Here is a 12,574-nt window from a genome sequence, read left to right as displayed (position 1 = left end):
CACCAATTACCAATAGAAACAGTGGTAACATGATGGTGCAGATGACATCAAATATCAATAAAACAGTGGTAACATGATTATGGAGATGACACCAAATATCAATAGAAACAGTGGTAACATGATTGTGGAGATGACACCAAATATCAATAGAAACAGTGGTAACATGATTGTGGAGACGACACCAAATATCAATAGTGACAGTGGTAACATGATGGTGGAGATGACACCAAACATCAATAGAAACAGTGGTAACATGATTGTGGAGATGACACCAAACATCAATAGAAACAGTGGTAACATGATGATGGAGATGATATTTATTGGCACAACATTTAGCACCAGTATAAAATGATTCGGGAACTGATACATATAGGATGGTGAAACTGAAAATCAATACAAATACTAACATGAAATTAGGATAAAGATCTGAATTTAATAACATAACAATAAAATACATTTGTCACTCACTTGTTTACTCATGAATATCTATGAAATAAATTCTATGTCTACAGTATCTTGTCCCTGTTTTAACATTTCATTTTTACAGTATCTTACCTTGGCAATACGAATTCCCATTACCCACTGGTCCAACGCAGCTTTATTCTCCGTACAGAAGTAGCGGATATACTTTGACGTCTTCTTTTGGATCTGAGGATGCTGCACATATAGAAAAATGCACAATATCAATTTTCATCTTCAAAAAAAACGTTTTTTGTTAGTGAAAAAACAGAGATAGCTTTCCAAAGCTACCCTCTGGGGGCAGAGTTGTCTATCTGACATCTGATAAAGCTATAATTGTGTCTGATAGCACTGCCTGCCTTCCCTAGTGCGGAAACATAGTCGGTCCCATCATGTAGCACTGAGATGAGAAATATTACTGTAAACCCTGTGTTATTACTGGGGACAGTGATAGGTCACCCTTGATCCCTGTTGATGTGTCATCTCACACCTCTCTTCAGGAACATGTAGTACATTATCATCATGAAAGCACCCTCTTAAGACAGGTGGTTTCTCTACACAGGTTATCTGTAACTGGATCAACTCACACTAAGTACTGTCTACACTGACAGTTTGGTATGTCCCCCTGGGAAACTATGGTAGTCCCCCAGTCTCCGGATATTACAGCCAAAACACACTGCACTGCTACATATAATGGATGTAACAGTTTTGTATGAAACTCAAGTACACATACACACACAAAATCTGGCTAAAATTAAACGCATGATTAAGATAAGCCAGAACTGAAGGATATTAACCGGCCTTGTTTCCCTGTAATGATTCAGTCACGATCCAAAACAATGGAAAATGTGTATCATTTCTCTACGATTTCTTTGATACTAGTCCTGTTACACCCATTCACTTACTAAAGTGTAACTATTTAATGAACCCTCCCTAAAATGTCACTTACACTGACCCCTCCCTTAGTGCACCATCACTGTTAATTTATTACTCACGTCTTAAGGTCATACCCTACCCCCTCCCAACAGCCTCTCAACATACAACATGATCTCACTGAATATGGAATATATATGAATACAGATTCCCTAGCAATGTTCCTGCTATGAAGTGGTAAATAAGAATATGGATAAAGTATTGCAACATTCTTCATTTTTGATAGAATGATGAATAGCATCCCCCCATGAAGGCCTCTCAATTCTAAAACTGTCTCACTAATTGGAACAATCTTAACTTTGTTACAGTCCCTGAACCCTGAGTTCATAAAAGTCACAATTTTAGTGGTGTTATTTGGGTGTTTAAAAGACAATTCTTTATATTTAATTCAATTCTGACCCCTTTTGGCCCCACCAATCAGCCCCTGTGGTTCAGCCAGCATTAATATGTGCATCCATCAAGCTGCATCATATACTAATAACTCTAAACAAGTTGAAATATTTTCTTATTAATTAATGTTAAATTTATCTATCTCTCCCCCCATCCCCCACCCCCCTTCCCCCAAGATGGGAATATGAGACCCTGGGGTCATGAAATTCAGTTTTGGTATAAATAACTCTAAGACCCCTTACATCCATAAAGATCAAGTGATTCTACTATATCTGGGTTCAGGGGTTTTTGAGGAGTCGAAAATGTCAAATGTTTGCAAAGGTCTTGGGTGACCCAATAACAGTAAAGGATTATATTTTAATATTATAATAATCACAATATTCTTTGGAATTATCTAAGAACTACAAGAAAATACATGAATAACATTATTTAATCATCTGAACACTGTTTTAAATGATATCATATCACTGTATACAATTATTTTGACATTGAAGTGATGTGAATGAACAGTGAAAAATGCACATTCCTGTTGAGTACTTGACCAGGAATCGTACTTTGGGTCTCCAGCATGATAATCAGCCGAGCTGAGTGACAGAGATTGTATCTAATACTACATACAAGCCACAACAAACCTCTCATTTAACAATGGTTTATAAAACAGGATCTTTACACTATTTAGATTTGCTTTTGTTTGCTGGGTATATCTCGTCAACACGTATTGGTCCGTTTGTCATCTTCCTGAGAAACACAAACTGCCATGGTATTGAGCATTGAACAACCCACCTGCATGAGATCACGTAGGCTTCCATACACTTAGCTACCAGGGCCCCATTAGTGTATAGAATGCAGTTTTAACACTAACTGATATTATTTTCACAATAAATTATTTGTAGTTGGTCAGGAAATGCAGAATACAATATGTAAGGGGAAAAAAGAGAAAGGATGAAATAAGAAAAAAGAATCTACTAAAGAAAGGAAAGAGATTGAGCAGGACTGAGAGGTAAATGGAGTACAGAAAGAGAGGGTTAAAGTCTATAAATTGATAAAGTTATAGGGACTAACTTCCTCTGTAAGTGACTAATGACTGCTCATACAGACATCCGACACAACCAGAGCATGACCTTTTCAAGGAAATTTCACACCATAATCTTCCTCATTAGTGGGCAGGCATGTACATAGTTTTGTTTGAATGTGTAACATTTGAACCTAAAATGATAAAGAGGTATTTCATTGACTAATGATATGAAACAGTGCTATACTTTATATTTAAATGATAAGGTTTTGCTTGATTACACAGGTGACTTGAAGAAAACATGACCAGGATACCTACCTTGAGGGCGAAACAATGGTCCGTAGGGGCATGGTACTTTTTCTTCCAGCCAAGGCCAAAGTACACATCCACAAAGTCAAACTGAACAAGGCAGGTCAGGTCCTTAGACGACTGAAATATCACAAATATCCATGTGATAATTATCACCCTCAACAACTTTGAAAACAACCCCTAAAAACAGAGTTACCTCCTCCTAAATCTTCACACATAGAGTTACCTCCCTCAATACCTTCAACACAGCAGTGTTATCTCCCTTAATAACTTCACATTAAAAATAGTCTCCCTGTACTTGTTGATGTACTTTTCATTGCTAGACAAAAATCCTCCTTATTCTATATAACAAACATGTAGACATGCCAATAATCTTAAATTGAATTACCAATATATCAATTCTATACATATTTTCACAGAGGGGAGGGGATGCCCTCTTCATACTTTTATACACATTACCTTGCAAATCTAAGTAATGAGAGTTGATTCCTTAATAGCATATTTCAACTTTAAATCACATGTTCATATACTTGATAGATATATAAAGCTAACTTTTAATTTTGATCTTAGGTGTATCTGTAATGCTAATATGCTAAACAAATTACAGAACAGAAGACGGCAGATGAAAGCAATCCTATTGGCAATAATTCCATACTATAGGTGAAGCTGGACAAGTCCGATGACCAACCTCATGCTATCAGTATATTAAGATTTACATTTACATTTTACATGTCGAACTCCAGTCTGGTTACATAATCAGCCATGGAACCCCTTTAAGTGGTCTACCTAGCTATAATAAAGGTATCAAACTTGCCACACTCAACTTCCTGGCTACCAATTCAATCAGAAGATCTGCATCCCCTGGGAGTTTGAATCCTTTGTAATGCCTCAAAATGAAATTCAAACTTTTTCATGGCCAAGATCACTTGGTATGCAATATGTATATATACCTCACATTTAAAGCGGCCATGTCTTTTTTTTTTTTATGTGATGTTTTCTCATTCTGACTTGGCTGCACAAAGTAGGAAACTTTTTTTGAATGGCTGCCAAACCATTTTTACATTAACTGCCTATCGTTATGTAACCTAAAACAAAGTTTGCTCATCAGAGTTCCAACTTGCCTGTACACTTGGTGTGTGTTGTTCTATTTTATCTATACAGATACTGTTTAGTCTATACTCCTCAAATCAGAAGTAGAAGTACGAGAATGAGAAACCTTATTATTTATATATACTTACTACTTGTTTACATTATACTTAATTGTTTATTTCATTTAAAGGTTTTCCAAAACAGACACATTGCATTCATACATTGAAGCAATAACATCAAGCTGATTATTTTCCCACAGATGAGCTATATACAGCTGGATCTGTAAATTTTTATTCTCCAATATAACAATCCTCTGTCACATTGCTATAGTTAAGGGTTAAGTGGAGAACTGCATCATCAGATAAAAGAATGTTCCTCAAATATACCAATTTCAAACCCTTAGAACAAAGTTCCTCTTCAGCATATCTCCATTAACCCAAAGCCTGTGTCTAGTGACTCAGGTCCTTCAGAAAACCCAAACTCTTCAACAGTTATTTCTCTTGTCAAGAACTTAAACATCAAGAAGTAAACATTTTCTCAGAATAAAAATTGTTTCCTTTGTCTTGTGCTGAATCTTTTAGAGTAAAAAATTATATGACATGATGCTCAAAGAATGTTCTCTAGCTTAAAGTTTCCAGAACAAAAATTGTTTTCTGTAACTGTCTACCAACCTAAAGTCTCGTAGAACAAAGAACAGCTTCTGTCATTGTCTACCAACTAAAAGTCTCTAAAACAAAGGATGTTTCCTTCAAGTGTCTATCGACCAAAGTCTTTAGAACAAAGAATGTTTCCTTCAAGTGTCTATCGACCGAAGTCTTTAGAACAAATAATGTTTGCTACCATTGTCTAGAAGGTTGCAGTAAAGACCTGAAGCCCTTAGGACAAAGAATATAGTGATTTTTGAGGCACTTACCTTGCTTATTTCACCCTTTGGGTTATAGTTGAGACCAGAAGCCCTCAGGACAAAGAATATAGTGATTTTTGAGGCACTTACCTTGCTAATTTTACCCTTTGGGTTATAGTAGAGACCAGAAGCCCATAGGACAAAGAATATAGTGATTTTCAAGGCACTTACCTTGCTTATTTTACCCTTTGGGTTATATTAAAGACCCGAAGCCCTCAGGACAAAGAATATATGATTTTCGAGGCACTTACCTTGCTTATTTTACCCTTTGGGTTATAGTAAAGACCCGAAGCCCTCAGGACAAAGAAGAATTTTTTCCAGGCTTTTTTACCATCAGACTTCAGGTACATTACACCCTCTACCTCCGGCACCTGGGCACCTCCCGTGAAAAATTCCTGGGTACAAAAAAAAATAAACACAAAGATTTTACAAAAATTGTTTAAGTGATCAAACATCACAATATGTCTTTTATCAGCAGCAGCTAGTTGGATGATCATCTGTTGTTTGGGGGCTTTTTTGCAGATACTTAATATTTGGCACATGTTAAAAATGTAACTTGATAATTCTAGTATGATTGTAACAACTCTATAGTGGAGATGGCAAGAAATATATTACATAACAATGATAATATAATAATGTACACTTGATGCCTGTCAGGAAACACTAGCTCATTTAACCAAGCCACACTGATACAGAAGTAAATGTGTTGCATGTGTAATCAGCAGTAAAGATTATAAATCACAGTAGAATAATTACCCATTAAGGAAATGTCAAGGACTTTTACCTTTGACTTTGTGACTTACAAGGAAGCACCATCAAAGTTTTACTTCCATCAGACCATGGAAACTTGTGGTTTGATACACCCTACATAACTATAGCTATAAGAGAATTTTACAGACAAAAAACAAAGACAGTTAACATCTTTCAGTACAAATTCAGATAACTGCAGATGAGTCTTAAAGTGATTCCTTTATGTTGCCTTGTCAGGCGACAAAAATTGCCTCACAATCATGAAAACATAGCTTGATAAAAAGTGGCTTGGTTATACAGGCTACAGTGTAAATTTGTCACACTCACGTAAATAAGTCTTTGGCGTTTACTTGGATCAAGGGATGCTCCTTTCTCTGATGAGGAACTAACAAGGAGGTATTTCTGAAAATATAATTCATACCTGGATTCTAGTTTGTAAATCACCTGAGAACAATAAACATTTACATCAAAACTTAATGGTGCCAAGCAGAGAATTCTGGCAGCAGCCATTAGGAACTACTATACGGGCACATATCTGGTGGAGTTTCCATACTCAATACTAACTTAATGTGTTGAGGTAAGACGAATGCCTCTACAGACAGCTAAGGGGAAGTTTGGAAATTTTTAGTATTATTGGTTTTGTTTATAGTTTACTCATGAATTAAAAAAATTCCTGCCAACAGAATATAGTAAACAATCTGGAGTAATATATTTTTTCCTTGCAGTTTTTTTCTAATTCCCACTAGAGTTAAGCAAAACTTTGCAATTTTGGTCTGAAAGTTTTGTGAAAAATAGCTCTAGTATATATATTTATAGCAGAAGCATGAAAATAGAAAATACACTCCCAATAAAACAAACATTCTCACAAAAATAGGATTCCCACTGCTTTATGATACATACCATTTAAATAACATTACCACATAAAACTGATTCCCATTAAATCATGGTTACATCCACTTCAATAATATTACCACATAAATAGGATTCCCATTAAATCACGGTTACCTCCATTTACATAACATTACCACATAAATAGGATTCCCATTAAATCACAGTTACCTCCATTTACATAACATTACCACATAAATAGGATTCCCATTAAATCACGGTTACATAATTTCAAATAGCATTACCAATTAATATAGGATTCCCATTAAATCAAGGTTACATCCATTTAAATAATATTACCACATAAATAGGATTCCCATTAAATCAAGGTTACATCCATTTAAATAACATAACCACATAAATAGGATTTCCATTAAATCACGGTTACATAATTTCAAAAAGAATTACCAATTAATATAGGATTCCCATTAAATCATTGTTACATCCATTTAAATAACATAACCACATAAATAGGATTCCCATTAAATCATGGTTACATCCATTCAAATAACATTACCACTTAATAATGGACTCAAATTACATCAAGGTTACATCCAATCAAATAACACTACCACATAAATAGGATTACCATTTAATATAGGATCCCCATTAAATCATGGTTACATCCATTCAAATAATATTACCACTTAATAATGGACTCAAATTACATCAAGGTTACATCCAATCAAATAACACTACCACATAAATAGGATTACCATTAAATATAGGATTCCCATTAAATCATGGTTACATCCATTCAAATAATATTACCATTTAATAATGGACTCAAATTACATCACCGTTACATCCAATCAAATAACACTACCACATAAATAGGATTACCATTAAATATAGGATCCCCATTAAATCATGGTTACATCCATTCAAATAATATTACCACTTAATAATGGACTCAAATTACATCAAGGTTACATCCAATCAAATAACACTACCACATAAATAGGATTACCATTAAATATAGGATCCCCATTAAATCATGGTTACATCCATTCAAATAATATTACCACTTAATAATGGACTCAAATTACATCACTGTTACATCCAATCAAATAACACTACCACATAAATAGGATTACCATTAAATATAGGATCCCCATTAAATCATGGTTACATCCATTCAAAAAATATTACCACTTAATAATGGACTCAAATTACATCAAGGTTACATCCAATCAAATAACACTACCACATAAATAGGATTACCATTAAATATAGGATCCCCATTAAATCATGGTTACATCCATTCAAATAATATTACCACTTAATAATGGACTCAAATTACATCACCATTACATCCAATCAAATAACACTACCACATAAATAGGATTACCATTAAATATAGGATTCCCATTAAATCATGGTTACATCCATTCAAATAATATTACCACTTAATAATGGACTCAAATTACATCAAGGTTACATCCAATCAAATAACACTACCACATAAATAGGATTACCATTAAATATAGGATCCCCATTAAATCATGGTTACATCCATTCAAATAATATTACCATTTAATAATGGACTCAAATTACATCACCGTTACATCCAATCAAATAACACTACCACATAAATAGGATTACCATTAAATAAGATTATACCCACACAAATAACATTACCACTGAAATAGGATTACCACTAAAACAACAACTTCACAGATAAATCTGTACCTCTAATAAAAAATTTATGACTTAAGATATCACAAAACCACTAAACAATGTACATCAACAGTATTCCCTGCCTGCATTTTTCTATGGCAAAAATAGAAAATTCCTTTCAAATGGCATTAGTCAGGAGAACTTTGAACTAAAGTGTATTTGAATTTACAACATCCATAACTGAAAATTGTATCTTTAATGGTCTTTTATTGATACAGATTCAGTTAAATTAGTACAATAATTACCTCTGGTCTCCGAAACAAGTCATATTTTTCCTGGCGTTCCTCAAACATGATCTTGTTTTTACTGTCCCTCGTCCACATCACCATGTTTTCTACCAAGGAATCATGATCCTCTAATATTCGCTCTGAAAAATTGACAAGGGAGATAATTAACAACAGCAAAGTGATGTAATCTATAGCCAGTGATGGCCACAAGGCCGTCGTAGTTCAATGGCTAGTTAGAGACAACCAGTGGTTAGTGAAAAATTGTCTTGACAAATTAAACAGAACTGGGGACATTATTTATGCTGTTAATAATGCCTTGCCAGGTCAGTGTCAGGAATTTTAATTTTTCACTATAACCATGGGTTAACTCTTAACCTTTGAGCAACAGGGGCCTGGAGGTGACCACTACATCAGAATGTATTATAACAAATCAGTGGAGGAGACTCAATATTAACTGTACTTCTTGATTACAAGGAATCACTTTATTTTATGGCACGAACAAAATTACCTGCATTTTTTGTCTTCCAGAAACGAAATTTGTACAAGTGAGATCTCATTTCCTCCAACAATTTTGTAAAATAATCCATTTTAATTGCACAATGAGATACAAAACACATATAAAGTTGGTCTAAAAATATCAAATTATCTAGATATATAGATAATGGAGTATAACGATTTCTCAACACAGTTATATAGCATAGGATGATCAGCATCGAAAACTGAACACAATGAAACACAATCACAAGATGGAAAACCTCTTCATGGTGAAACTTTCAGAAACAACATTGTGCTGCTGGGATTGGCTCCATTTTACGTAATGATACTCCAGATTTTGTTTTTGTTAGTTTTGTTTTTTGCTTTTTAGTGTTTATTTTTGAAATTTGCCCGGAACACAGCTGCCTATCACAGCTGAGCCACTACTTGAGAAAGGCTGCCTCTAGACTTTTACAACAGTACTCTCTAGAGCAACTTCCTGTTGTAACTGTCTGTCAAGCCACACCAGGCATAGCACAAAGCATCCCTATAGATGTATTACAGCACTGCCATGACAACTTAACAAGAAACTTTAATGCTTTGAGAGAAAACTTCACAAAAATAATTAACCTTATTAATCATATACACAGCCAATTCCTGTTTTTTATGGGTCAATGAGGAATTCTGCAAATGATGAGATATTGTAAATTATAAAATTTTCAGCTGTGTACCTCAGCCATAACCTCATGAGATTTATCTCAAGCTGGTTTATAAGACATCCAACAGACAAACTTCAATAAACAGGACAAGTAATAAGAAACATGCTAAAGAACCGATTCCTTACAACAAAGATCAAATTTAAAAGTAAAAATAAAAACTCTCAAATATTGATCCAACTGAAATTCACAAGTTTTCTTTTTTTTTTCAATTGACAAGACGTAAGTCATTGTTTCCGTTTGCTAGTAATTAGTTGGGCTGATCTACCAATAATGGACTGGAAGAATTCTTTGATTGGTTCACACTTTTTAGGAAAGTTTATCATGAAAATGTGCTGGCAATTACATAGAAGAGCAATAAAGAAAATGGTTATCCTGCAGCTCTTGTGATGTTAAATGTTGTAATTACAGGGCAGGCTAAAAACAGACAACTCAGACTGGACCACTTGAAGACTTGCTAGAGCTATAGGAGACTTGTGATTACATGAACCTTTACATTACTAAAGATTCTTTGGTACAGATAGGTCAGGTTTGGTTGATGTTTTCAGGTTCTGGGTATTAAATGTATGTAATGTAGGTTTTTCACAATTACAGGTATACATGAAGCCTGCTGATTTAAATTTAAAAACAAAAATAAGAAATTAAAACTGATGAGGGAAGAGACAGGAGGAATAGTAAGAGGAGAGAAAACAAAAGGCCCAAAGGACCTTAACAGTCATCTGTGATTTATCTGAGGGATGTCTAAGAAACAGAAGCAGTAGTAAAAAGTTATTAAAGGATTTAAATATTTCAAAATATTTCAGTAACAAAGGTAAAACGCCATTTTTCATTTCAGTTTCTCCACATTCACACAAAATTTCAGCTCATTTGCACTGTTCAAACTTGAAATGGTTGAAATGTGTTTTCAAAGATGGTGGTCAAAAAGGATTTTGAAGGAACACTAAAAATAACAAAGTTTGGTCAGGATCATCTCAGGATCATTTCAAACAGGATTCAGATGAATCCCTCTCAAGGGAAACTTCAGTAGAAGTTGAAAATGTAAAAAGTTTACGCATGACACATGGTGCAAAGTGCATGGCACATGACAATGGACAAAACATGATGGCTACAGAAAGAGGTAAAAAGAGATTTAAAGACAGAGTATAAAAGAAGAAAAGGAAAGGTAAAGTGTAAAAATAAAGAGAGGCATAAAAAAAAAACCAAAAATTGTGATACGAGTGTAGAAAAGATGATCAGAAATTCTATACTTTGCAAATGTTTGGGGTTTTTTGTATCCAAGTTCATTTAGGAAGAAATTGTTTTCATCCTGAATATATCTAGTATTCAATAACACATTAATGTTGACTGGAGTGAAGAAATGGAAATAAGAAAACAAGATAGGAGTTGTAGAAGTATAACGCTACTTCTAGAATTTTTCTTGAATCTGTTGACATTTTTTGGGTATACAACTGTTATGACATTTACCATACTTCTTTAGAATGTCACCACACAGATTGCATCTGAAAGATATGAATATTCATGGGACAATAATTCTAGAGAGCGTCGCACCCTAACCATAACACTGGGCAGTAATTAGTGCCATGAGACCAGAGCAACCCTTTAGTAGACGACCTTCGCAACACATCCCCGCATACAATTCAATCTTGTGGGATGGATATGGTCTGTGACAAGCCATTCAGAGAAATGTTATCCACACCATCAATATCAAGAGGACCAATAACAAAGAAGGTTCTAAATTATGGAAGATTTTAAAAATAAATCAAGTGAAACATCACATTAAATATTCCACTAATATTGTAACTATAGTTCCCCAGGTGTCTTTACAGTCAAATTTAAGAGATATATTGCCCTCTTGTAAAATAAACCTTTTCTCACTCCCACTTATTCAATAGATTTGGGTCTCCATTGTAGTAAAAGACTTGGATGCCAATAGTAAGCAAACTAATAGACCTTCACTGCCAAGATAAGGCATTTGGGATCATGATAATACTATGTCTTGTTGGTTACATTGGGTGTTATGATTGTAAAATATAAATGAAGTGTATTACCACACACGTCAGATGTGTATTACCATAAACGTCAGAAGTGCACTCCCACAAATGTCAGAAATGTACTACCACACACATCAGAAGTGCACTCCCACAAACGTCAGATGTGTATTATCACAAACGTCAGAAGTGTACCACTGCACACGTCAGGAATTTATTACCACACACGTCAGAAGTGTATTACCACACACGTCAGAAGTGTATTACCACACACTTCAGAAGTGTATTACCACACAATTCAAGAGTGTATTACCACATACATCAGAAGTGTACTACTACACATGTCAGAAGTGCAGTCCCACAAATGTCAGAAGTGTACTACCACACACATCAGAAGTGCACTCCCACAAACGTCAGATGTATATTACCACAAACGTCAGAAGTGTACTACTGCACAAGTCAGGAATTTATTACCACACACGTCAGAAGTGTATTACCACACAATTCAAGAGTGTATTACCACATACGTCAGGAGTGTATTACCACACACGTCAGAAATATACTACAACACACGTCAGAAGTGTATTACCACAAATGTCAGAAGTGTATTACCACACACGTCAGATGTGTATTACCACAAATGTCAGAAGTGTATTACCACATACGTCAGAAGTGTACTACTACACACGTCAGAAGTGTATTACCACACACGTCAGAAGTGTACTACTACACACGTCAGAAAAGTATTACCACAC

General features: G+C 34.7%; 1 protein-coding gene across 1 annotated transcript in view; it reads right to left on the bottom strand.

Annotated features, from left to right (window-relative positions):
- Nucleotides 1-12,574, bottom strand: part of LOC132547341 (ras-associated and pleckstrin homology domains-containing protein 1-like) — a 126,690-nt gene that overhangs the window by 7,700 nt on the left and 106,416 nt on the right. The window contains exons 8-12 of the mRNA XM_060211107.1: nucleotides 8,660-8,781; nucleotides 6,174-6,248; nucleotides 5,348-5,491; nucleotides 3,113-3,223; nucleotides 556-657 (exon numbers count right to left, since the gene is read on the bottom strand). Coding sequence (XP_060067090.1) covers nucleotides 556-657; nucleotides 3,113-3,223; nucleotides 5,348-5,491; nucleotides 6,174-6,248; nucleotides 8,660-8,781 — 554 coding nt within the window. The remainder of the gene's footprint in view (nucleotides 1-555; nucleotides 658-3,112; nucleotides 3,224-5,347; nucleotides 5,492-6,173; nucleotides 6,249-8,659; nucleotides 8,782-12,574) is intronic.

The sequence above is a fragment of the Ylistrum balloti genome, unplaced genomic scaffold, assembly GCF_031769215.1.
Source record: "Ylistrum balloti isolate Yb309-2 unplaced genomic scaffold, AGI_CSIRO_Ybal_v1 Utg369946, whole genome shotgun sequence".
NCBI lineage: Eukaryota > Metazoa > Mollusca > Bivalvia > Pectinida > Pectinidae > Ylistrum > Ylistrum balloti.
The sequence above is the reverse complement of the archived record's forward strand: the minus strand, read 5'-3'. Positions and strand labels throughout refer to the sequence as shown.